Genomic DNA, 27,523 nt, shown 5'->3' with positions numbered 1-27,523 from the left:
GTACAAACAGCGGCAGCGCCGTAATTAAACCACCACCGCCCCGAGGCAGCCCTGACCCACCCTGGATGCGGAGGACCCCCCGAGCCACCCCGCTGCCTTTCCCCTGAGGGATGGTACTGAATTTCTGCGCGGCAGGAGCCGGCCTGCAGCTCCTCTCCATCAGCGTTGCCTTCCCTCCGTGTCTAAAGTGCATTAGACCGCGATGAGGACCTGGGCTTGCGTTTTGCTGATAGGTTTTGGCTACCTGTCCTTTACCTTCTCCGAGGTAGGTGAGAGTGGCTTTCTGCGTTTTCGGTCCCTGGGGGTCGGGGTGAGCCGGCGGCAGAGGACGCAGGGGAGCGGTGCCCACCTGGGCTCCGCGGGCATCTCCGCGCCCTGGCCTCGCCGGGAGCGCTCGCCCTGCCCCAGCCCCTGCGCGGCCGAAGCACAAACGAAGTTGCCATTTCATGCATGCCAGAGGCGAAGGGGAACGACCGTGCATTCCGCCCCGGGGCTGCTGGCTGCCCTTAAAGATTACATCTCTCTGTATAATATATATGTATATATTCACGCCCCGCGGCTACAAACGGGCTGCGGTTGCTCGGGAGCTGAACGGTGCGCGGAGCCGCCTGGCAGCGGCCGCCCCCGCGGCGCACAACGCTGCACATAGCCGGCTGCGGGCACCGTTAGTGAGTGCCGCGGGCAAAAGTTGGTTGAATATCCCCCCCAAAACCCGCCCCTCCCGGGCTTTGAAGATGATTCGGAATCTGAGCGGGCAAGGGTCGGGAGCCAGCTCGCCAGCACGGGCACAAAGCGGGGCTCGGAGCCGCCTCTTGGGGTTGCTACAGGTGGCCCTGGGCGGGGGGAGCGCGGTGTTCGGCGCTGCACGGCCACTCTTTTAACTTTTCCCGGGACCGGGTCTCCTTGGCACTGGGAGCCGCGTCGTGGGCGCTGGTAGGATGGCGGTGGCCCCGTGGGACACGGTCTTTCTCCTCCCCGGGTCGAGGAGTCCGCTCCCGCGGAGGACCTCATGCCCCTTTGGGCAAACTTCAACAGCTGGCAGCGCAGGCTGGGTTCCCAGACATGCAGCAGGACTCTGAGGCGCAGTTCTACCGGGGACACGCTCCGTCAGGCCGAAGCCGTGCGGGACTGCCCGCCCGGGCGAGCCGTGGCGCAGTTGGGCGCGCAGCCCCTGTGGGCACGCTGCGGGGGCGGCGGGGAGCGCTCCAGCACCCGGCTGAGTTGGGTGTGCATATTTATTTGGCCCCCTTCGCTTCGTCCAAACACGTCCAGCAAACACCCGCACCCTCCATTAACCTGCTAACCCTCCAACACTCCCAGCTCCGAAGCCCTCAGTCCCCGGTGCTGCAGGGACGTGGGGGGCGAGCTGCGCGGGGCTGCGCGGTGACCCGCGGTGTGTGTGTCTTTGAAGGAGGCCGAGATCCCGCAGGAGCTCATCGAGCGGCTGGCGCACAGCGAGATCCACAGCATCCGCGACTTGCAGCGCCTCCTGGAGATTGACTCCGTAGGTAAATTAGTCCCGTCCTCCTTCCTTCCGCGCCGTCGGCCGCCGCCGCCCCGGGGGGGAGGCACCGCGGGCGGCCGCGGCGCAGCGCAGCGCCCTGATGCCTCTCGCCGCTGTGGCGGCGCGGCTCGGGCTGCCTCGCCACGGGGGTGAGAGCCGTGCAGGGACCCGGCTTCAAGAGCCAGATTGCCCTGGACAGGGGAGCTTTATTTCCAAGGGAGGCGGCGGCCAAGGGGCCGATCGGGAGTTAAACTTAGGAGGCGGGGGGTGCAGGGTGGAGAGGGACTTGGTGACCCTCTGTGTTTTCAGACCTCTCCGTCTCTCAGCGGAGAAGAATGTCCATAAGGTTTGTTGTTGGTCTTGAATTGCTCTGTTATCTTTAAACTACTGTCCTAGAGGTATTTAAAATATTTGAAACAATATTTATGAATGAAGTAATGTCTCTTCAAGCACTGGGCTTTATTAAAAGGAAAATAAACCGGCCGTGCTGATTTTAAACAGGAACCTGCATGTGAAGCTTACCCTTAAAAATACACTTTTTATCCCCAAGAGAAAATAGTGCAGGGTTATTTTCTGCATCATTAGGCATGCAAATGGGTGTAGTGAGAACGTGCAGTTCAAACAGATCGTTGCAGCAGTAAATCAGATCTAGAAGCACTGTATTACTGGGTCTCTTATCATTTGGTTTCACTTGATGCACTTTGTTCCTGGTGATTTCTTCCCTTAGTTGAGAGGGAATAAACCCGGTACCTTTGATGTGCCCAAGGGAAACCTACATCTTTCTGAAGAGCAAACATGGAGAAAAGTGAATGAATTCTTGCTTGCATTGGTACTGGGCCATCTCCTTTTAAACCATATGCTGTGTATTTTTGTACAGTCTGTGCCAGGTTCAGTCACCTTCATTCAGTGTTGCAGGATCCTTCTAGAGTTTTAACTCGCTGCATTTGTGTAGTGCTGTATTAATGAGCAGGAATGCACTAGGAATGTGTTTTACAGACAGAGCTTTCAATTTTCCTGTGATTAGGGAGCAAACTGTTTCCTATTACACTGAAAATGGGAATATTTCTCTCTTGCACAATACCTTGCCATGAAGGCTAATTGCTAATTACCAGATTTGTTGGCATCGATTTAATATTTTTGGAGAGCAGCGCTTCATCGTTATTGCTTATCACTGCAATTAAAGCAGCTTTCACAACAGGGAAGGGGTATGCAATACATATTTCTCCACTGAAGGCTGTGTTGGACCAGACAAGTGCACTACTGCTGAAATCTTTTTTTTTTTTTCCCAGTGAACTCAGTGGAAGGCTTGGCTGCTGTTGTAGAAGAGCTGGATCTCAGCACTAGCATTTTAAAATACTGCATGCTTGAGTCAGTATTCTGGAGCTACCAGAATACATTATTTTTTCAAATACCCCAGTGTAACAAGCACATGCTTCATTTTTAAATACCACTTAACAAGGAGAGCAAAAGTTCACATGGCTCCATTGCAAGAGGCTCAAGCAGACAAGTGGAGCAATGGTGGGAGCTGAATAAATTAGCAGATAGAGCAGAGATTTTTATTTCAGAAAATAATTATTTACCTCGTGGCAAATATTAACCAGAGGATGCATGACCAAGAATGGAAGAGGTCAGCCACAAGTTTACCATTTCATTTTGCTGTTTTCTTACAGTTTGTCAGTTTAGAAAGCAGGGGAGAAATGAGACACATAAATATTTTACTATTTCAACATGAAACGGTAATGCCTTAAGACATGAACTCAAACAGTATTAAAAAATAAACCCAAAATATTCAGCCTTTCACCCTGTTCTTGCTTATGTGAGTGCTCCCTTTGCATGCCTCCTGAGCTTTAGTCTGAGATATGCAGGCAGGGTTGGATCTTCATAGAGAGTAACCCATCTTTACTGCCCATAGTTATGTTTTCTGGGCACAGTCCTGTGGTCTTCACTCTCATGAGTAATTCTTATTCAGAGTTTATCAGAGTGACTAACTGAACACTGAAATTGCCATGTTTTCTTCAGTAAGCAGGATCAGACCTGTTTATGATATTTAGTGTTAGCTTGGATTAGCAAATCAAATGTTTTCTTCTTGTCCCTGGTAAGATGATATTTCAGAAATTCATTTCCTTAGGGCTGTAATTGCCTTTACTGAAGGGCCAGTTTGGCCAGGGTTTGTACAGTAGATACATTTCTGGTTTATAGCATATACTGATTTAAACTGAGGCTTAGAATAAAAACACTCGAGTGATCATTTTCTCCCTCATTTTAGTGCATGGTATTGCCAGCCCTGCTGCATGTGAGTAGCCCTGTTTAAACTCAGTGGGTGGACTTGAAAATTAAGAATGATCTTGTTGGGGAAGAGTTTGCAGGATCAGGCATGCAAGCAGAAAACAGCTGATATTCCCGAGTTACAAGATAGAATGTAGGGAGAATGAAGGAAGAACAGTTATTTTTCTCTCCTGCAATGCAAAACATATATTTTTAATTGGAAAAGTAAGTTTTATAAGTCACAGTGGGCAGGTTTTTCTCCTATTCTGGCAGATTTGGTCTCTATATTGTAAAGCAGAGATGACTGATAACCCCCTTCATAAAATTAGAAACCACACCCCCAGACCATCTGGCATATTACTTAAAGAAAAACATTATCCAACATGGAGCTTATCATTGTATTCAAAAAAGAAAATCCAGGCCAGTTTGTCAGAGCCCAGTACTGCGTGTCTGACTCAAAGAGAAATCCCTGTAAAGGCAACGTGAAGAATTCTCTGTCAGAAAACAGGCTCTTGCATTAGTTTGCTGTGGTTGGGATCCGTAGTGAGTGTCAGAGCTTCACTGGCATGACAGAGAGCAGAGTCTGACCCGATTTCAGACAGAAAGCATGCACAGTCCCAGGAAGTAGGCAGCTGTAGTGTGCAGAGTACAGTTTTACTACTAAAAGACTAAATCACCGAAACGGGGGCATTTCCTATATTCCGCCTGTGAGGTTCTCTTTGGCTTAGCAGTGTGCTTTTTCTCCTCGCACTTCACCTCTCCCATCTGTCCTGTGGGAGGTAGAGTTCATTTCATCACTTATTATGTTTGCCTCCCGCTGGGAACAGATTTTCCCCCAGTCTCCTCTCCCTGCGTGGGGAAAGGCAGGGCTGAGTGTGCTTCTTTGCACAGTTTTAAGGGCATCAACCACAGGGTCACCTTAGGCCATGTGAATTTAATGGCCTGTGATTAAGAACTAGCAGAGCAGCTTTTGTTAAGTGGAGAAATGTTCAAAATTAACAGTATACTTTCATGGAAAAGTTGTTGAGTCTGCTGCAAAGCCCAATCTGTTGGAAAATCTCCTGTTGACTCTGTGGCTTGTGGTGTGGTGCAGGAATGAAGGATGTTACAATGTGATGTGTTAGCTTTCCTTGCACCTCTTAAACGCTAGGGGAAGTAGGCATCTGCCATGTCTGTCCTCTGTCCTGAGGGAGATAGAAGGAATACTCTTCCTTTACAGTTGGTTGATCGCATCTAGGTGAAGGGAAAACAACCCAAAACAAAACAGGATCTTGGAGGCTGCTACTTACATTTCCTTTAATAGATCAGAGTTGAAAACTTAATGACATCTGTCTCTGCAGTTGGATGTCAGAAAGGTGTATTTTCCATCAGCCAGAAAGAAGATCAGACAACAGATTGATGTTGCCTTGGGCTTTCTGGCTCTAAGACTGGTTTGTAAGATGGACCTTTCAGTTTATTGCACCTTACACTGAATTCCCACAAAAAGAGGAGGAAAGGAGAATTTCCTAAACTGCTGGTGCTGGTACTAGAAGTCTTGGGCCTGTACTTTTTAGATGCACATGGAAGTGGCATCTAGAAGGGCTTAGTTAAAGATTGCATATATTGAGGATTGTACTTCATTGTTGGGTGGCAATGTGAAAAATGGATAAATATAACAGCAGTCTTAGGATGCTTTCCACATGCTTATATAGCGAGAAGAGTGATCACATATTAGCAGAATGGCACAGGAACTCTGTGATTTATACTCTGTGACCCAGTGGAGAAATGCCAGTCTGACAAAAAAAGAACAATTTCAGCTACACTAATGGATTGACCAAGGCTAATTGCAAGAGGTTTCATGCCCATCATTGATACGTTGTCAGTACATAAAAGATTGCAGAGAAATTTCTTGATCATCTGCCATGAAAACATTTTTTAATGAAAACTTTAAAAGAGAGCTGCATTAATCTGCAGCCGTCCTCCATCTTCACTTCCTGACAAGCAGTGTTCAATTTCTAAAGGAAGAGCCACCCATTTCTAAGCTTTCTGCTCTAAGCCTCATTTTGTGAGGTGCTAAGCACCCATAAACTCCCATTTCCTTTGCTGAGAGATTATCCTTATCCTGCAGCTTCTTCAATCAATACATCAGGGGGAAAAACTGATGTAAATTAGGTATTGGTGGTCTTTAAAATCAAACTAGGGAGTACTCTTTGTGATTATTGGACCACCATTGTTTCAGTGAAATCAAAGAAAGTCTTCTGGCCACATGCATCCAGAGTCAAGTGTGAGTTTCAAAGCTGGCTTTCTGATTTTTCAGTCCTGCTTGTGCAAGACTGCTGTTGACTGCTCCAAGTGCAGTGATTTTCCCATTGACTTCCCTAAACAATGGAGTTCTTCCAAATGCCTGTGAGGATCAGGGAGACACCAGGTGCTTTTAGCATTATAGTGTCTTCTGACTCCAGCCACGTGCTCCATGGTTGTGTTTACTAAAAAAAACAACCCAACCATTGATGCTGTGTTGATAGAAATAATAAAATTTATGTTGCATAATGCATAGAGGCTTGACTGGAACTTGTTTTGCAGTCTGCTGTGCTAGCTGTGTAGATCTCTTTCCTTAACCCCCACAGTGAGACATGAACTTATGAAATGATATACATGCCTAAGATATGTAGTGAGACAGTGAGATACTGTATGAGCCAGAGGCTTTCTTCACCTTAGAAGTCATCTTATAAGCAACACATGATTCTTGACATGTCATTTTGCTTTATAGACATGATGATAGAATATGGCTAATTGCAGATGAGTTGAGCAGTTAAATGTAAGCACGTGGCTTAGCATATTGGTTAGCTGATCATACTATTCCTTTAGCCCTACCAGTTTCTTTAAACGAGACAGCAAGAAATCAGTCATGTAAGAAGGGAGCTATGCCAGCACGTTGAGTGTGGGATTAGGACCTGTGGCTCAGGCCTGCCGTACAGCTGGCATCATCGACGGCTTCTCTTTTCAGCAAGATGTCTGTGCCCACCAAGCAGTTCGGATTAGAGGCATTAGTTTTGTGTTTAATCTTTTTGAAACACTCTTTGCGTGCAGACTGAGATGCTTCTTGCTCTGAACCTGGCTTGGATCTTACACTGAGCAGAATTCATGCTGCTTTCTTTTGAATATCACTTCATTGCCTCAAATTGAGGGGGAGGTTGTGACAACGTGAAGCTGCCAAAAAGGAGGTCAGTATTAAGGTGTTGGGTGGCTGAGTGCTAGGAAGCAGAAGAGAGCTGGAGGAACATCAGAGCGGATCCTCATTTTGCATAACACCATTTGGGGTCAGGTGGATGGCCTGGTGCCATTGGAATGGGATGCGCAAGACCTGGCTCCGCTCCCCAGCTCAGTCGCAGACTTCCTGTGGGGTGTCAGGCAAGCCATTTGATTCAAACCCCCCCCCCCCCAGATGAGTCTTCTGGAGTAGGGGGCACAATAAAAGCAGAAATAAAATACAGTGGATGTTGCAATGTTTTATTACAGGACTGGGACTCCAAATGAGGCCAACTCAATCAGTTGGGTTCTGAAATTTCCTGTCAATAAGAAACAAGCACTCTACATATGAAGTAGTATCCAATTCATTTGGATAATTTGAGACTGGATTTCATGCTGATCTATTTCAGTCAAGGATCTGTTTGGCAGATAAGAAAAATAGACAAGACCAGTGGGTGATCCTGGCACTACCTCTTGGGCCTCCCATTTCATCTTTTCTTAGCTATCTATGATAGTGTTTTCCAAGAAGATAAACCTTGAGGCATAGATCTCTTTCTAAGGTGCTGAAGGTATCACTATCTTCATGAGCCATCAGGCCCTGTAGGTGATTCCACAAGCTGCATGCTCTTTAGGGCAGGATTTCTTGAAGGGAGGAGTTTGTAGAGCAGACCCTTATGATGTATATTCCTAATAAAACTGAGAATAAACCAAGTTCCAGAGTCACAGTCAGCTGTGCACACAAAAAGAACTGGAAGCAGAGAGCCTGGCAGTGCATAAGACTGGAGTGTACAATGTTGGTAAGCTTGTAGAGAGGGCAGCTGAGTACTCTGTAGTAGCCTTTTACATTTTTTAGTGCACATCATAGTTTTCTTTGGAGCCAGCAATGAAACCTTGAAACTCTCCAGTGATGTTACAGGGGGCACTCCAAGCAGCAGAGTGTGAAAGATCTTAGTTTTGCTGTACTGGGATCTATACGCAGTCCTCAGTTTGGTTACATCTTCCTGATCCCCTGTTTGCAGATTGTTCTTGTTGTTTTCAGAACCCCACTGCATGGGACTTGACCTGGACGGCTTCACTTAACAAAACCAAATAGCTGGAGCAGTTATTTTGTTGTTTTTTATGATAAATGAAATGCCAAGTTTTCCGTCTTTGCTTTTTCTCATGGCCCTTTAACCCATGTGGTAGGCTTATTTAGGGAAAAAGACAAGCCTGGATGCAGTCCCAGAGTTTGCAGTAGCTTCAGATGCCCCTCCAAAGGTTAGGATACTTCACAGGGGATTTGTTCTGCAACAGAGAGGCTAAAAGGAAACCCATGCTAGTTACTTTTTGCTTTTGATTCTGCCCTAGTACTGCCCTGAAAACCAAGCAGAGAAAATGTACAGAGGCAGCATTGTTGCTCTTGGGTGTGTAATGCCATATTTTCTACTGTAGTCTCATACCAGAACTTCAAAAAACTGATAAGAAATGCTTCACTTGAAGTATTATTGTGCTTATTTCTACACCTTTTCCAGTAAGAAAAGCTGTGTTATGCCTTTCACATAAAAATGCAACAGTTTGACTGTAGGTGCAGATTTGTGTTACAGTGTGCACTGTTTTGGGGGACTTTCAGTAAAATGGTATTAGAATTAAATTGTGCATGCTGATACATGACATTTAATGTCTATGTCTTCCCTGCTTTATGCCCTTGCAGTTGCCTTGACTTAATTGCTGCTGGATTTGGACTTCTTGTGCATGCGAACAGCACAGATACGTATGTGTGGAAACAGCACCGTAGTGACATTGATGAGAGTAACATAGCAAAGGTTTAATATTTTGTTTCTTCTTCCAGGATATGATGATGTTTCAGAAACAAACTTGAGATCTTACAGTGTTCATTCTGCTAAACATGTGCAAGAGAATCGTCCTGTGCCCATTCGCAGAAAAAGAAGCATTGGTAAGCAATGAGCTATTTGTACTTAGGGAGTAAAAACAGAGGGGGTGCTTTTGGTCAGCCAAGCAGGACATTTCACTGGAAAAATGTGACACACACAAAGGAAAAAAAGGCCATTTCTAGTTTCTGCCTTTCTTTTTGCACAAAACGAGCCATTGCTTGAGAAGCTGTCTTCTGGAGGATGTCCATAGGAGACAGACAAGCACAAATTCTTTACATTCACTTTCTTGTTGGAGCATGTTAGAAAAGCTAGGTTAGAAAATGCTGTGATATTCAATGTATAATTCATGGTGTGGGGAACAACTACAGCAGTGTGCTTTAAAAAACATCAACAGTTGGTGGAGTTTTCAGTGCAGAAGCTCCACAAAAGGAAGCAGCTTGACTCTTTATTCACAAGAATAAAAGAGTTTATCCAAAAATTTAAAAGCCATTGACAAAAACGCTGGGGCATTGATTTCCATCACCATGTAGGGTAACAGGCATGTTTACAGGGGATTTTGCTCTTAGTAAACAATAAATGATGGTAACCCAACAAAGCCCAAAGATAAATTGAAAGAGATACTGATGAATTTTAGAAGAGGATTTGTATGCAGTGCTTGTTCATCTGATTAGCTCTGATTAGTGCTTTGCCATTGCATTTGGCTGTGGAAAACATCCATGATCTTATCTATTATAGGTAATTCAGAGTCAATACACTGGCACTTTAGGTGGTGGTGGCAGGCAGCAGATAGCACAGCATGCTGCCAGTGTGGATTTGCAGTGTGAATTGGCAAGCGTGCTCGTCACATTGAATGCCTCTAGAGAACAGCGGTTCTGAAACAGTCTGCTACACTTGGCACCTTTCTCTGCAAGGTGTTGAATGCCTCCCCGTGAAAGCCAGTGGGAACTGGATACACTCAATAACTTGTAGGAGTTGTGAGCTACCCTGCAGTACTGGATCTGCTTGTTTCCTTGACTTCATGGCTGTGAGGATTGACAAGGACAATTTTCACTCTATTTATCCATCTGAAACACCCAAGGTTAGAGTTTCATGGCACAGGCACAGGCCAGGCCTGAACTTCTTGTAGTTCAGAAGTAACTGAAGAAGTGCAGGCAGTATTCCAGTTCCCTGACACATCTAACCCAAAACTATCACTGCTTCCACTGTAATGCAAAAAAAAACCAAGCTGTCTTCAGAGAACTTGTCATGAAACAAGTTGTCCCCACAATTGCTACTATTTTCTGGACCATTCTGAATTACCACCTTGACTTCTTAAGCAGTCCTTAGAGTGAGAACGTTTGGAGAATGGTTTGGATTTTTCATGGCAGTGTCATGCAGCAGAACAGAGCTACTTTTTATGATTCTCATGTGGCTGAATGGGCTGTCTACAAGCTCACCTTACCTGAGCCCTGCAGGTCAGCTGTGTTAGCTGCAGATTGTGCTGTCGTGCTACTCTTGTAGTTCTACCTCATTCAAGAAGTAACAGAATTAAATGAAACTCACTATGTATGAGGCTTTGATAACTTCCTTCAGAAAAAATGCCAGTTGCCCTTTGGGATGGCAGATGGACCAGACTCCCTGATGTGGGGATGTTAAGGTTTTGGAAGTGGAAACCCAAGACTTGAAAGTTTAAAGCTGGCACAGGTTGTTTATCAGCTCAGCCAATTTGGGTATGATATAAATGCCCTCAGTGCAGCTTCTGTGGTGGTATTTTCCAGGTTTGTGGGATAATGCAACAATCACCCCAGTGCTGTGAAATAACAGCTGCTGTTAAGCAGTTGCTGTGAGGTTGAGAGGATCATCTACTCTGGAGAAGCCTCTGGCTTGCTGTCACTTCTAGAGAGCCAGATTTGTCTTATCTAATGGTATGTGCTCCGAGCTATGTTGGGAGCCAGACCATTGTAAACCCTCATTTTTGGGCTGGGTTTCTGGGAGGGAGTCAAGCCTCTCCCTAGGGTAGCACACACAGTTTAATGGGAGGCAAACAGTACTCAGCACTGACTTGTCAGTAAGCAACGGGAACTGAGCACGTCATCTCAACCCGCCAGCTAAGGGTGCCGCTCATCAGCTGGTGGTGTAAAGTATCTGGGGGCTCTGAGGTGAGAGCAGCTGCTCACCTGCAGTGTGAATTTCTTGTATTTGCAGAGGAAGCCATCCCGGCTGTCTGCAAAACACGGACGGTTATATATGAGATACCTCGGAGCCAGATCGATCCCACCTCTGCCAACTTCCTGATATGGCCACCCTGTGTGGAGGTGAAACGTTGCACTGGCTGTTGCAACACCAGCAGTGTGAAATGCCAGCCATCACGGATACACCACAGAAGTGTCAAGGTGAGCAAATCGTGGCCGCAGACCCCTCAGGGGGTCCTTTTGAAATCTGAAAACTTCAGGTGTTCTTGTGGCTGTCCTGTATGACCTGGATCTTGATTATCCATACCCATAGCCCACGGGATAAGATACAACGCTCCTCTCCGTTTAGAGGGAGCAGAATGGCCTTTCCAAATGACAGGATCATTGGAAAATCTTGGGTTTGTATTTGATTTTCTCAGGAGTCCCTTTAGGTTTTTCTTCTTTTCTAATGAAAATAAAGTTGATTGAGTCTTTCCCATGATCTTGCACAGCACAAATCTTAAGAAGATAAAATGACTCGAGGGGCATTGGACTTAAAAAAAAAAAACAAACAGTATGGAATGCTGATTTCCTAATTAAATATTATGCAGCCTAAATTGGGCTTTTATATTTGACAACATAACACTTTTGATCTGAAAAAATGTGTTTCAAATTATCTTACCCCAGGGATAGAAGACTCAACAGCTTCATGCTGTATTTACTCATTAGACCAAATCCCTGTTGCGATTTTCCAGTAAACATTACGTGAAATATTTCTTATGTTCATTCGGCCTCACTCTGTTCTAATTTTTATCAGTATTCAAACAAGCAATGTTGATCTACATCTGCCTGTAGGAGATTAGACTTACACTTAGCATTTATATTGTTAAGAGTCTGAGTTCTTCTTGCCCTAAGTATTTTAAGAACAGAAGTTAAAAAAAAACCCAACCAACCCAACCCAACCCACATTCTAGAAGATAGAATTGCCCAGCACAACAGACTGATCACTGTACTTGAAATGGATTTCTTACTGAAAAAGGTGCTGTTAATGCAGCACTGTACATCCTATATTTTGTGTACAAACACAAAATAAGGCATTAAGCCATTTCATTGTTTTTTGTGTACACAGGAATGCATCTAGGCAAAATTCCTTTTCCTTCTCCATTTCTGAACATCTGAAAAATGTTTTCACACCCAAATAACCTGGAGCAACATCAGAACATCAGATTTCCTGTCTTTAAAAAAATAATTTCACTTTACACTTGCTTGCTGCCATTTCTTTGTGGAATGTGCTTTGCAAAAATGATGTAAAGTGAGGAAAATAAAATTGATCAATAATTATTTGAGGGCTGAGAACAAACTGGGGAAGTTAAAGCACTACAATTGCAAGCCGTTCAGAAGAGGAGCTGAACAGCAAAATACCTCAGGGTTGTAGTGTAGAGTTGTTGCCTTTGGGTTTGATACAGCTTCCAGTTAATTTCCAGTATGTATGAAGCAACAAGGAGATGCCCAGCAGAGTTGAACCGTGTGTTGTGAACTTGCTGTTGGTACCTGAGCGTAACATTGCAACTCTGTGTTTGTTTTTGACCCTCACAGTGATGGGGAAGATTATAGATAGATAGATAGAGGTTTGGCTGACCCAGGTCCTCTGCTGCTGGGGACACTTGAGGATTCCTTAGAAGCTGCAGAACTGCACAACTGGCTGCAGCTTTACAGGATATAATTGCTGGGGCTGTTTCCCCAGAAAGCTGCCATGTTAAAGAAATCTTAGTTTCTCACTCAGTCCGCTGATACAGTTTCAGTACTCTTAGATTTGCATTCATTTTAGTAGGACACAGGCTAAAAGTAGGCTCAGCTGAGCAGCTGCTTTTTGTAGCTGTGTAAATATATTGCCACCAGCAATATCAATATACGTCAGCCAGCTTTGGAGGACTTTTTTTTTTTTCTTCTCTCTTTTTTTCCAGGCTCTAAGACTGCTCCAAACAGTCATTAAGTAGAAGGGAAAAAAAAAGGACAAGAGGTCAAGCAGGAACAGGATGTTCATTGTAAAGGTTGTAGGCTGACCCCACTGTCACACCAGAAATCTTTGAACAGAATCCATATTTATGCCCTCTGGAGTCAGATCCTCTTGTAGCTTTGATATAATTGATGGGTATATGAGCCCTTTGCCAATCCTGTGTTCAGAGCTGAACGTCTGCTCATGCCATTAAGTAGCTGGCCCAGAGTGAGGGTCGCTGGAAAGGTAGGGGGAGTGGTTTTGGAGAGCCTTCTCAGCTGTTCCTGCAGTGCAGTTGGAAAGTCGTCTTGTGTTTTCCCCTGATGTCAGACTACATAAAAGCCCTCTTTTGATTGAATGCTGAAAAGGCTTTCCCTGCTTCCTCTTCATTGACAAGGTAGTGAGATCATAGCTGGCCCATTCACACTAGAAAAATGTTCATCCAAAAAGGTCAGCAAGTGGGCTTGCATCATCCAACAGGCGAAAGCAAAGGGTGTTTTCTTTTGTCTTACTGAGGGCCACTGTAGTCAAGGTTAAGAAATGGCTGTGTGGTGTGGGAGGTGCTTGTATTGGGGCATTCTGTTCTTGGGATGTGATTGAAAGGCTGCAGGCTTTGGGGATGTTGTTACTTAGCTTTCACTGAGCTTTGCTCAGTGAAATCCCATTAATGGGCTTGGAATTGGAGCTGTAGGAGGCTCCACGCCAAGGGTGCTGGTAGAACAGCTCTCCCAAAATGGGTCTTCTAAGGTTTCCTTTTCAGGGGGTGGGTCAGTAAACCCTGCACTGTAATAGAGTGAGTCCATGAGAGCACAGTCGAGACATTTCTACTCAGCAAGCTGTACCTGTATAGCCCTGCTAAAATCCAGCTGAATCTAAGAGGCTGGCTGAGAGTTGCTCTTTGATAGGAAGGAAGGAATTGCATTTCTCTCCTGATAGAGTAATGGTGACAAGGATAGGTGAATTTAGGGGGACATCGATATATGTTACAGATAACATTTCCTCCCCTGTCTGCAAAGGCATTTCAGTAACATCTGCAGAGTCTGTTGCTTCAGTAACATCTGCAGGTTCTGTTCCTTCTGTCTAGTGAGATCAAATATTTACAAAGCCAAGATGATAATTTATTTGTGGGGGTTTGTGAACTGAGTCTTCTCCTGAGGTTTTTTGTAACGTTGTGCATGATGTTCATAGTGGGTTTGGTCACAACAGCAAAACCTAGTTAATACTTTACATCAAATCCTGCCTATACTGCTAACTTTGAACAGCCACACTGAATATTACAGTTGTTTGCACCAGTACCCATTTCCAAACCTAGGAAGTGAGATAAATCCTTCGCCTACCTCAGCTTTGTCTTCTGCATTGCCTTGAGCTGTAGTCATGCCAGCTTTAGCCATTTCTGAATACTCCATGATGAGTTGGGGAAGCTTCATCTAGTATCACAGAATCATAGTATATCCTTGCAGTAAGTTAATACAAGGGAAAGATGCAAAGACAAGGAGCTGGAGAAGAGGGAATGCTGGAGCAGCTCTTCAGCCATCATCTGGGAATTGTTCAGAAAGGTTTCAAAGAGAGATGGCAAAAAATGCTGAACGATAGGATTCAGAACAAGTTGTTTGTCAGAGCTGCCCAGCCTCTGAAGAGGTTAAAAAGCCATTGCAAAACAAACTGTGCATGTAGGTAAAATGGCTGTATTAAATGTTTGCAGGTTGAAGAACATTTTTCTTCAGTGACTGTTTCTATAATTAGGATAAACAGCATTTTGATTTACTGGAGATTACTGCCAGCACGTGGCGGGACCTGTAGGCAGGACCGGCTGACAGGTATCAAAGGTCAATAGAATGGGAGAAACAAGGGAAACCCTGAGATAGGTGAAGACAAGACCAGAGAGGTGCGTAAGAGGAACCTTGTTAACCGAAAGTCACCTGGCAGAGAGGGCAAGGTCTGGCTGCTCCTGCTCAGAGAGAGGACACAGAGACCTCTCCCCTACTTCCCGCGGCTGGGTAACGAGTTCGCTGCAACACACTCTACTTCTGACCCGGACGCTTAGCGCATCCATACCCTCGCCGAGGCACCGCCAAACCGCTTTTGGATGCGGTCCCGCTCCTTCCCCCGGCGGCCTTCCCAGCGTGCCCTGCGCGGCTGCCGGTGCTCTCCGCGCCTCTAGGACTGCGTTTCCCAGCGTGCCGCGCGCCGCTGGGGGCCTTCCCGCCCTCCGTCCCCGGTCTGGCAGGGTTACAGCTTCAACCCTTCTGTGACAGGGCTCCCGCTGCCTGTGCCTGGTCTGGCAGTGCCACAGCCCCAACTGGGCTGTGACAGGGCTTCCTGCCGCCTGTCTGATGCCTGGCAGGCCCACACTCCCCGACGTGATGCTGTGGCAAAGCTTCCTATTGCTTGCCCAGGGCCTGGCAGGTCCGTACGCCCCTACTCGGATCTGTGACGGGGCTTCTTCCTGACCCGGTGCTGACAGAGCTGTCCTTTTGTCCCCAGAGCCATGACAGGACAGCGCACCCCTGGGCCTTCCTGCCCTTCAGAGAAATCTCCCCGTGCTACTCTAAATTAAACTGTGCATGAGGCTTTTGTGAGGTGGGGATTTTGCCAGAGGTAGGAATTTTGCCAGAGGAGTGCCCTGTAAATGCATTTCATGGGTATTTTAGGATGGGTGGCTGCCAGGCTCTGAGGCAGCTGGTCTCCCTGCTGGTTCCCATCCTGCCTGCGCTGGGGAGGCATGCACAGCTGGCGTGGGGTGTCCTGGGTGGCACTGTGCCAGTCCTGCCATCCTGTCCCTGGAGTGGTGGCTCTGGGTCTGCAAAATTCTCGGTGACTTGCCAGGCCCTGCAGGATGCCTGATCCCTGCTCAGTCCTTTTTGTGCCGTTATGCTCTGCTGACATATGACTTTCTGGCAGACCTGAAAGTTGCAAAGCTCACAGTTGCAAGGTGAAGGTGGTTTCCCCTTTAATTTAATATGGAAAAAGTAGCTTCTTCCAAAAAGCATCTTCATTCTGTTGCTTTTTGGTTTTATTTCCCATCCTGTATTTATTTATAAGCCACATGATTTTTTTGCTGTTACAAGGAGTTTTCTGCACTGAGGCTGCTTTTGTAATTTCTTTCCCATTATAAATTATGGCTTTGTGCTAGGGGTGTTTTGGACATTTATCCTTGCAGCCTTGGTGTTTGTTTTTGGTTGGTTGGTTGGTTGTTTTTTTTCCCCTGCTATTATTCCCTGATTCGATCTCTCTTGAAGAAGGTCTATAAAAGGTGTTCCCATAATGTTTCCCTTAGGCCAATATTTTTATCAGATTTTAATTTTTTTCTTAACCACCACATTGTACCACAGGATAGTACCTAGACTCTACAGTAATGCAAATATTGTGTCACTGACTATATACCATTTAACTAAGCTAGGCAGTTATTTCACAGGCTTTCTCTTAGAGTTTTATGATAGTGATATTTTGTGGTTTTGGAGGATTTGAGGATTTTTAGTTTTGTTGCATTAGCTGATACTGGTTTATTGAGGATTGGTAATCTCAAAGCATTTAGTAATACTCTTGAGAGTAACTGTACAAGATAAACACCAGGGAGAAAACTACAAAGAAGGAAAAAAGATGCTAACACGAGGCCAAATCCCATGCTGTTAGCATAGTTATCCCTGTTGCATACCCACTGAACATCTGACCTGCATACTTAATCGTTTGAGATTAACATCCTGTGTGGCAGCAGGTGTTAACAGACGACACAAGCACAACAATTTGTCTAATTTCTGCTTCTTCAGTATGAATATTTGCAACGTTTTACAAAATGACATCCCTTTAACTTGTGTAACATGAGGTAGAGCAGTGAAACGTGCTGGCTTGTATTTTAACTACAGTACAGTAAAAAAACCAACAACTTTAAATTACTGCAGAAATCCATTATCACAGAATCAGGGAATGATAGGGTTGGAAAGGACCTCTGGAGATCATGATCCTATTCCTCAAGATCAAAGTAGTACCTTTTTGATATTTTTTTCAAGTTGTTTAATATCAAATAGCCACGGGGATCTTGTATATCTTTCAGTTTGGAAAACCAAGCAAAGCAAGGACAGACTTTAAAAAGCTTGATTACAGTTTATTTTTGTTGCATGTAATTTTCAATAAGTCTGGTTTATTCTAGCAGCTGTAAAAAGCATGGCAAATCTGAAAGCTGTTTTATGATTGCTGGGTCTCTTTCTTTGTCTCTGATGGTGGAGGTGTCTTAATTACTGTTTGTTTTTGTAAATTTTAAGGATTAGTCATCCTTTGATGCCAGATGACTCAGTTTCAAATCTTTGCTTTGAAAGACTTGATGGAGTTGGGTTCTGATAGGAGATTTTGAAACATGCTGCTATGACCCACAGTTAGTCTTTAAGCATGCTTGTGTCATGGCCAGCTCTTCATCTGTTACGTGGACATATGACAGTTGTGGAAGGTACCTTTCAGTGTGGACACTAGTTGTTGCATCTGTCTCTGCAACTTTTGTTTGCTGCATAAGTGGAAATTGTCTCCAGATCCTGTTGACTCAAGGGGCTGTGACAAAATGTGGATCTGAACTCCTCTCTCCATGAAAGCCATGGCAAATCCCCTGCTGACTTTAACAAGGCCAGGATCTCACTGTAGCTTCTGTTGCTGTCATTCAGAGGTGCTTGATAGTTTGTGTCCACAGAGCCAAAAGAGTGTTTCTGGGAACTGGGAATGTGATGGTTTCTTTCCAGCCACCACTCTTATTTCATGACACTGTTGTTACTGTTTTGGGAGCACCAGGGAATGATTTTCATAGTGTGACATCCCCACCAAACACACAAGTAGACCATTACCAGGAGAGTACAGGGTGATTGTGAATGCCTTGTGTGGTAGCAACTGGAGCTTTTGATTGGATCAGACTATGGCTTTGTCATCTAACTTCTGTAGATACAACCAGCCTCTCTTGTCCTTCTCTTTCCTCATCTGTCTTATTTGCAATGCATACCTGTAATGTGTGGTCTTGTTTGCTGGAACAGCCATGCTGCAGTTCTCTTTTTGTCTAATGGTAGACAAATCACTAGCAGGACTGAGAAGCCATGATTTCATTTTAGTGGTTTCCATTTCCAGTAAATGATTGCCAACTATTCATGCAGTGTTTAACACAATTGTATACCAAGCTCTGGACCCTTTACACACTGGCACTCTTTTTGCTCACATTATGCTGTATTCCCTTGCATGGCCATGACCATCATGCCCATTACAGGTAGCGCAAATCGGTGCCCAGCATGCCACAGCGCATTTCAGTGTCCCAGCCGAGCAGGGTTCCTGCCCCCTACATCGTTCCTTCTCTCCTGGCTACTGGCACCAAGTTGGTCAGGATGTCCTCATGTTCAGTGCTGCTTTGACCCACATGTTCCCCACCCAGTGTCCTTCTCTTTTGCACTGATTTCCTTCAGATGAGGGACCTTCATGTAGTCAGAGCATTTCCAGCATGTACCTTCCTCCTACCTCACCTTGCCCTTCAGGCTTTTTTTTTTTTTCAAGGATGCCAGTACTGTGGCCCAAAGTGGAGCTGTGCAGTTGGAAGTGGTTGGGTGAACTGGACAGAAATGGTATGCCTGCCATCTACCCACAGTAAAGCTAAAGGCTAAATCCAGTTTGTAAGTGGTAGTTCCTTTGGGCCTAAAAAGAGTGCATGGGTCTCGTGGAAACATGTCCCAGGTTATTGCAATAACAGAGTGGGATTCAGATTGCTGCTTTCTGAGCTGGTCCAGGTCCCTGGTTCTGTAGAGTTGGTCAGTTTACATTCAGAGGCCCCTGGAGACACCAGTTTGTAAATTATAATTTACAATTTATCTATTTTTAAATGTACCAATGTATTTACAATTACGTTAAAAATATAATTACAAACCAACCTAATGCCATGACTGTTAGCCTTCAGCTTAAGAACAGTGGTCAACATATGCAGAAGATCATGCTAAAAGTGGCAGTCTGCAAGAACAACCAGATCTGATTCTGTATAGAAGTCTGTTGTGGTATCTGTGAAAGCTGGGTTGCTTAAAACTTCAAACTGACGTGAATGGGAAATTGCTTTATCTCTTGGGGGAAAAGAAGATTGTTTCAAACTGCTGAACTTGAATAAACAAATAGTCTGCACAATAAATAGTTACACGATGCACAATTAAGATAAAAGATGATTAGTATGCTAACATTTCCTATGGGTTTGGCTACGTTAAAAAATAGAGGTATAGAGTTATCTGTCTTCAGTTCTGAACTATAACTATGTTAATGTGTCTCAGTACATACCTCATCGTATTTTATAGGTGGCAAAAGTGGAATATGTTAGAAAAAGGCCAAAATTAAAAGAAGTTCTGGTGAGATTAGAAGAGCATATGGAATGCACCTGTACATCATCAAATACTAATTCAGATTATAGAGAAGAAGAAACTGGTATGTTTTCCTTTTATTTTTGCATTAATGCTGATTTCATATAGACCTCATTTCTATATTAGTAAAGAATGCAAGCTTTGCTTCCAGTGAATTCAATAGAGAAGCTTCCAGCTACTTCTCTGTGTATTGAAGACACAAAATTAGGGACATTCTGTGCTGGATAAAGAGTTTGCATTCAAAGCTCAAAATGTATCTGTTCTCATTAGGTTAGTCTTTAAATGAATGTAAATGACCAATAGGGTTCAGGTCTTGCTTAACTAAGTTAAAGGTTGTCATGTTCCAGCTTATTGGTGAACTCTGTTGCCTAACTGCTTTAGCCTTTGTAGAGACAGAGCTAAAAACTGAGATTTACTTGAACTTGGGGAAAATATTAATGAAACTAATGTAAAGCACTTAATGTAAAGCACTTAATAGATTCAATATTCAAGAGTAAGGAGTTTTCAAGCAACAATTCCTGTTTCTGTTGTTTTCATACTTACTTATAGTCAAGAATTTATTGTCAGTTGTCACATTAAACCTAAGTTTGCCTTATCAAGACAACATTTGAGTTACCACGGGGAAAGATTTATGAGAAAAAATGCTTGCTTTCAATCTGACTTTAATAAAATCACCTAAAATCATTACCTCAAATCCTCTTACTAGGGTGCAATCAATGCAGAGCTTGACACATACTCAGGAAACCCACTGCAGTATGAAGGACATCTTCTTTCCTTCTGATTTTGGTTGAAGGCAGCCTCTAGAATTTGTTTTGCACCTCTGGTGGGAATTTAGAGATGCAGTAGACCCAGCCCCAAATTTGAGTCAGTGAAGAGCTGGTATTTATTGGAGGAAAGCTGTCCAGAGGTGATAGATTTTGTAGATGGCTGGGTAAGGAAGGGTAAACATGGAGACATAAATCTGGTGTGTAAGTGAATGTAAACCTCAGTTGCTATATACAGAGCAGGAGAGTTAGAATTTATATAAAAGCAAAGTTAGGCCTCTGCTGCGATTTCATTGGACATCAGTTTATAATCTGAGCTGAGTGTTTTGGCTGAAAGTAGGTTGAATTATGAGTAGACAAAACCACTTTTAAAATGGATTTTCTTATATGTGTATTGTTTTGGAGTTTTTCTATGCGTTCTATTTGGAAGAAAGTATCATTAGATCCATTTCTGTTTTCCAAAATGTCTTTAATCACCAAAGACTAAGGACTTAAGGTTTTAAGATGAAACCTTTTCTTTTTGATGTGTGTGAAAAATGGGGTAGAATTGTCATGGAAGAACATAGATTTCTAGGATTTAATTAATGGTAGGAACAAACCTTGCACCAGCAAGTGGATGGTGAGCTGAAAATAGCTTAACTACAGAGCTGAAAGCAAATGTTGAATACTGCATGGTAACAGTAATTATAGATGGATCTTGGGGATGACTCTTGCCATGCCTGCTTTCGTTTATTATTTCTTTACTTTTGTGTAATTACTTTGTAAGCAGAATGTCTAATAGGACGTTATAAAATTATTACTTTAATGGAAAAGATAATGAGATTTCTTTGAAATGTAAACTCTTTTGAGTATTTATTACTGCAGTGTTCAACATAATGCATTACCTTAGGGCTTTTTACCAGCCCTGCCCTTATGTTAACAGGAAGGCCTAGGGAATCAGGTAAAAAACGGAAACGAAAAAAGTTAAAACCAACATAAAACCTACTGGAACTATTTGATATTCAGGTAGGACCTATATGCTGAACACCCTAATAGCACAAGTACTGGAAAACTTAATCAAATATCATCACTTCAGCTTAATCACTGTTCGAAATCTTGACACTTGCTACCTCAAGGCTGCAAAGAGATTAGATTTGATTCGCTTTGATAATTCTACCTGCTGGTATTTTTCCTTTAAGCTCCACATCACCATCAGCATCTTACATTCTTGAGCTACTTTCTTTTCTTGGCTTTTTTGTTTCCTCTTTTTTTTTTTTTTGTTTTTGAAGGGTGCTAATACTTCAGCTTCTGAAATCTCAAGTTCCATTGCCTCTGCTTTTGTTTCATTATTATTGATTTCTGAGGTCAAAGCATCACATAATAATGCATGAATGAATTGCCAGGTTACAAATCGTTGTTTCCAGTCATGGGCTGTAAAACATTGAGTGTACATACAGCAAGTACTATTACATCTGTGACCATCAAACCCATGTATTGGCATGAACTGGGATTGATTGTACATGTACCTGAGATGGTCTGATGACTTGTCTACCTGACAAGAAAAAAAATTCCACTTCTCGTGTTGCAGGGCCCTGTGTGGCTTAAACCAGAAAATTTCTTTTGGTCCATTCAGTCTGAGGAGAATGATGACAGTCAGTTATCAAAATTCATGAGCTTTTCAGTGTAGTGAAAAACTAACACCCTCTCAATGCAAAAATTACTGAAATCCTTTGGCCAACTTATTAGTAATGTGTGATGATGGCGACACACATTCCAAATTAAATAGGGAATTTCCATTTCTTAATGACTTGTAATTATGTAAACTGCAGCACTTGTAATTGATTCTAGTATCTGGAGTGGGAATGATTTGGATTTTGCAGTGTATGTGCCTGGATGATGGTGAATTTAATTTCAAGCACTTTGGTTTTTTTTTTTTTTTTGCACATAAACTCCCAATGGCAGTTTTCATTTATATTGATGTATCATTTCTAAAGAATGCTAAACTTGATATCCTGTTTCAGACTAACAGGTATTTATTGGGAGTAGTATGATAGAAGCAAAGATTTACTAAAACTCAACTTTAAAAGTGAGCATGTAAACTCAATCAAAACAGCATTTAGAACTTCTTGTCCCAGGTTAGTGACTCTTCATGCAGAAAAGTTTTTTTTTTTAAGTCATCTACTAAGAGGATAGGACCTTTGATTCTAATCATAGAGTTATTGTATCTTTTTTCTCTCCTGCAGATGTAAGGTGAAAATAAGCTAGAAAAAAAACTTCTCTCTGGGACATGGATGTACATGGTTTGTTACATTCCTGAACCTACTATGTATGGTGCTTATTGACTGTATACTTTATTTGTTCTCCTGTGTGAAAAAAACTGGCTCAAAAGAACACTTAATGAGAACAAAGAGACAATGTACATTTGTTTAATGTGACATCAAAGCAAGTATTGTAGCACTCTGTGAAACAATAGGAAGCTTCCCTGTCCAAAAAAAAAGAAAAAGAAAAAAAAAAGAAAGAAAGAAAAACAGACAAGAGAAAAAGACATTTCAATGAATGGAGGATACCAAAATTACTCAAAACCATGACAAAAATCTAAGTGAATAGTGGATTTCTGTCAGAGCAGTCAACGGTGCTTTACGTCAAGAAATGTGCCTGCGTTCTTGATGAAGATGGATGGACACTGGTGGACTTCAGGCACAAAAAAAGCAGGAATGTATGAAATGATCAAATGCCACGCAAACACTATAGAACAATACATCCTTGCTTGGTGGTGTTTTATAAGTCTATACAAGAAAACCTTCTGGGGAGCCTTAAGTGGAATTTTTCTTTTTTTTTTTACACACCATAAAGTGATTATTAAGTTTTCTTTTTACTCTTTGCCTAGCTTTTTATTATCTCTTGGACTACATTTGCCAATAACACATATAAAAGACTGGTATAACAAATAAGCAGAACACAAAAACGTTATGGTATTTCTCCTAGTGAGATGCAAACTAATGAGATGTATTAAAATAAAAATGGTATACCTATGCATAATTTTTTAGACGTTTCTTGGTTTATGTTCCCCAACCTCCCCCATAATTTAAAGCATTACATATAAAGAAAGTAAAAAAAAAAAAAAAAAAGAAAAATAAGAGAGAGATGTGCGTAAACAAATCATAGGATATCCATGCAAAAATCCTTTTTTCCCTTTAAGACTTATGCCAGTTGCCTACTAGTGATATTGTGTTAGCAATTGTCATTCTTATCAGTATACAGATACTTTTATTTCACATGTTGGAGCTGTGTGAAATGTACAAATTCTTGTATCTGCATTGTACAATGTCATGGTGGCATGGGAACTACCTTTGCTGCAAATATTTGAACAAAACCTAAAATTCTTTATTTTTGGTAAAATGTTATGCTTTATGTGTATTCAACAGAAATATGTGTTTTTGTAAAGGTGAAGTTTGTATTTTTATCTAAAAATTAACAGTTTTATATACCTGAGAAAGCCTGCTATGTTTTCTTGAACCAAAAAAAAAAAAAAAGGAAAAAGAAAAAGAAAAAAAAAAGAAAAAAGGAGAAAAAAAAAGGCATTTTGTGGTCATATTTTTGTAGTAGAATAGCCCAAATAACATCAAAATCTATTTTAACTATAGCAGGGCAGATAAAATACTCTGGCATCGGTTCCTATGTTTTCAAAGTGCCAAAGGATTAAATGTTCAGTTCCCCACAGATTGCAGTGGGAGCCACATGGCTAAATCCTTCTGCACTGCTTTGGAAATGTAGGGCTGTGCCAGATATGACATGGCTACTCACTTGGCCAAAATCACTGCCCCACCCCAGTAGTTTGGATTATGTACCCTTTGTTTTATTTGGATTATCACATTGGATATGTAAAATGAACTACTGGATTCTTTCAGTTGTGAGACATCTACAAAGAGATGAAAGAGTTTTCTTAGTTTCCACTCAAGAAAGACAGCGTTTCCACTCAAAAAATATCTTCCAATGTGAATGAGCTGCAGAACTTTAAAACAACAGAAGAGAGAGAGATAGATTTCTAACCTTTCCATTTCTTTAAATATAGTTCAAACATTCCCCTTCTGTCCTGTAGCTGTGTCCAATGTCAACCAAACAAAGCAATGTTAGCTAGCAGGCATTATTGGCTGCAGATGCTAATGCAGAGATAGAGTTAGTCACCGTTCTATTTTGTGATCATTTTCCCAGTGTATTTGTTGAGCACCAAAACTGGAAATACATTTAACTAAAGATTGTCTGTGCTTGTTTTCCACTAAGTGTACTGTTCACAATGTTATGCACATGAATGTATGTGTCTGCGTTTAAAAAAGTGTATAAAATGTAATTTATATATTTATGTTTCAGTGGGATGCCAATAATGTTGCTCCGTTCCTTTTTTTTTTCCTTTTGTCTGAAAGATATCTAATGAAAAAAAGCAGCATATATCCATTAAAATTGTGTAGATGAAAAGCATTATGTGACCCACTCAGACACTGTGCAGGTATGAAAGGATGTCAGAGTCACTTAAGTGGAATAATTTGCAAAACAACTTTTTTGAGAGTCCTGTGGTTGTACTGGCATAAGAAGGTTGAGTTCAGATCTGTGGGCCAGCGTCCCTGGAGTAACTCCATTGAGTATAATGGAGCTCTGCTGATTGCCATCACGAGTGAGTCTGGCCCTATAGTAAAGTCTTGAAATAAAGAGGCATGCATTTTATTGGTGCCAGCAAAGAAATGTGTTATGCCAAATTCAGAAAAGCCAGAGAGAATGAAGACTGAACGGAGTCTTTTCCAGCAGTGGTTTTTCTGAGACTTGTAGTCTTCAGTTAGTTTTGTTACCAGGAATGAGGCGCTCTGGAGTCTTTGTTCTCAAGCACAGTGTTCATATGGCACGCAGCAGAAAACACAAAAATCTCAGGGCTATATTCTCAGCTAGTAGAAATTGGCAAATGTTTTTAACTTCAGCAGCCCCCAAGCTAATTTACATCAGATGAGGATCCAGCCCACAGTTATTAAACTATGAGGAATAGTGTCACGATAGGAGCATCACTTTCTGTAGTCCAGCTGAGTGAGATGCTACCCACCAGCCTTTGAAACATTACAGGCTATGGTATTGGTCCTTCTTCGAAGTGGCAGATACAACAAGAAGGAACAGTAACATTAAAGGTTGTGACACAGGAGACATTAATTCAAAGTTAAGTTGGACATTTCAAGGGCCATATCCTCAGCTGGTGTAAATCACCATCACTCCATTGCCTGCAATGGAGCTGTACCAGCTTACACCACTTGAGGGGCTGGTCCCTCATTCTTGCTCATCCCTTTCACTACTTGGTCCTGCAGGGATCTCGGATTGTTGTGTATGGTTAATGTAATCCTGTGTTCTCTAATACTTAAGCACAATAAGTGAATATGAGAATGAGTGTCAGACTTAACTTTGAATGTCCAAGCTCTGAAATGGTTTGTTTCACCATTGTGGCTGTAAATTAAACAGTTCTCTGTGCATTTGTGAATGCCGTGTCATATCTTCTTCCACTGTCTGCTGGAGGTGGACTCCATCTGGACTTCTGAGGTGCTGCCTCTGGAGTGTTACAGGGAAGGGTGTGAGCAATTTGAGCCACAAGAGATCTGATGACAGCTCTGTTATTTGTGGGGTGGGGGCTTAAAGAAGAAGTTGGTGATGAGAGTTGTAAGTCGCATTTCCATGCAATCCTTTAACACCTTGTTGGTTTTTGTCCTCGCACATACTAGGTAGAGATGGGGAGGATAAAAGGTTTTCCTGTTTTACATTCTGCAGTTGCCTCCTCTGTCAAGAGGTTCAGAAGTTAGTTGTTTGATTTCATCTCTTTTGAGGTCCTTTCTGATTAGAAAGTATATGTGTAGGGGACTGCCCAAATACAGTCTCTGTGTTAAAATACTGTACGTGATCACTGGTTCTGTAGTCAATTCATTACATTTAATTTTGTGTTTCATCTTTCCAGAGCTGCCCTTCAGCTGCTTTTGTTGAGTGAAGTCAAGGATTACATGCCAGCTTGCTTTCCTTTTCTTCTGTCCTCCGTCCTGCTTGGCATCTGCTTTATTAGACATTACTTGGTGACTACAGGCAGTTGCTTCTCTCCAGCCCTGAAGGTGCCTAGGCAGTTCCAGTGTTTCTGTGTCCTTGAGTTTAGGCTTTTTACTCTGCTTGGAACAGCATCTCATGGGACTCCTTCCTCCATTGGGCTTCAGCATTCCAGCTATGAGGTTCTCTTGGCTATCTTTGGGTTCCTGTTTCCTTTCTGTGGTGTACTTTTCAGCTGTTCTCTGCCTGGCTTGCATCCCTCTGTTTCTGTCTCTTAAAAATTATTTTCCCTTCCTAGGACCTGTGTCATCATATAGCTGTTCTCTCTCCTCCTGCCTGACAGAACAGCCTTTGATCTGCTTCTCTCCAAATCGATTGCTTTGTCTAGGCAGGTGCCCCAAGATCTACCCCCCCCCCCACTCTGAGGACCTGTCTCCCAGGCCTACAAACTGACTGACCCCCATGAAAGACAAATGCTCTTACAGATATGTGTTTGTGGAGAGAAAAAATATTCACCTTTGCATTTGGAAAAAGGCTCATTACTGAAGGCTCCATGCTAAAGCTCTTTGCAATTCCAGCAACAGTGTTAACTCTGGAATTGGAGCTATTCCAGACATCTGACAGTTCAGTTATGATCAGTGGCCCCGTTTATAATTTAATTTGAAAGTGTATCCAAAAGCAAAGATGAAGTTTCAAAGCTACCTCAGATTTGCATGCTCATATTTTACTGTGAATTGAAGGAAATCGTGTTTGTGGGGCCCTTGAATGGCTTTGAAAATCTTAATGCTGAATATTTATCTGACCCTCTCTTGGGTTGGAAGTCATGGTTGCTTTAAAACAGAAACAATCTGGAGGTTTTCAGTGAAGCAATTTTCTTGGTGTTCCTAATGCACAGCTCCTAGTACTAGCAGAGCTCAGAAAGAGAGTCAGGTGAAAAACATTAAAACCCAGGAGAATCCCACTTAAGTTTGCTTTAATTTCAGGTAACAGAGAAAAGCCTCTCAGTGTTGCATTCCTCAAAAATCAGCCTACCTTTCGTATCCATTCTTCCATGTAATTCCTGTGTGCCTTCTTACATATTGGTAGCAAGACACTATTCCATGTCTGAGCTTTTCTGTGCTGCTCTTTGCCATAGCATCCCTGTGGCACAGCCTTGAACTGGTTTGTACTCCTATCTCCTCTGAAATAAAGAACTGTTGTTATCCTGTTTTAGGCGAGACCGAGGCATGGAGAAATGACTGTGCAAGGTCACACAGCAAGGCAATGGCAGAACCAGGGATAGGACTCAGATCTGAGTGCTCATCCAGTGCCCTAAATCACACGACCATCTTCCCTTTCCGAGAGTGA

At 42.8% G+C, this 27,523-nt stretch overlaps 1 protein-coding gene across 2 annotated transcripts; it reads left to right on the top strand.

Moving 5' to 3' along the window:
* Positions 1-202: 202 nt before the first annotated feature.
* On the top strand, positions 203-27,523 carry PDGFA (platelet derived growth factor subunit A). Of its 2 annotated transcripts, none has more exons than XM_054391178.1 (6): positions 203-265; positions 1,412-1,508; positions 8,826-8,930; positions 11,053-11,240; positions 19,311-19,437; positions 27,390-27,523. In XM_054391178.1, exons 1-6 carry the CDS (start codon positions 203-205, stop codon positions 27,521-27,523), a joined length of 714 nt encoding a protein of 237 aa, XP_054247153.1. The 2 variants fall into 2 exon arrangements, with proteins under 2 accessions (XP_054247153.1, XP_054247154.1); XM_054391179.1 differs by lacking the exon at positions 27,390-27,523 and adding an exon at positions 21,060-21,115.

This window comes from Indicator indicator, chromosome 22, assembly GCF_027791375.1.
Source record: "Indicator indicator isolate 239-I01 chromosome 22, UM_Iind_1.1, whole genome shotgun sequence".
In the NCBI taxonomy this organism is placed as follows: Eukaryota; Metazoa; Chordata; class Aves; order Piciformes; family Indicatoridae; genus Indicator; species Indicator indicator.
This window is presented reverse-complemented; position numbering and strand designations above follow the sequence as displayed.

What these genes read in the sequence shown, in the direction of transcription:
- PDGFA (XM_054391178.1), top strand. Translation starts at nt 203, where the DNA reads ATGAGGACCTGGGCTTGCGTTTTGCTGATAGGTTTTGGCTACCTGTCC. An exon ending in TACACCACAGAAGTGTCAAG is followed by an intron (nt 11,241 to 19,310) that starts GTGAGCAAATCG and finishes CGTATTTTATAG; the next exon opens with GTGGCAAAAGTGGAATATGT. An exon ending in TTATAGAGAAGAAGAAACTG is followed by an intron (nt 19,438 to 27,389) that starts GTATGTTTTCCT and finishes ATCCTGTTTTAG; the next exon opens with GCGAGACCGAGGCATGGAGA.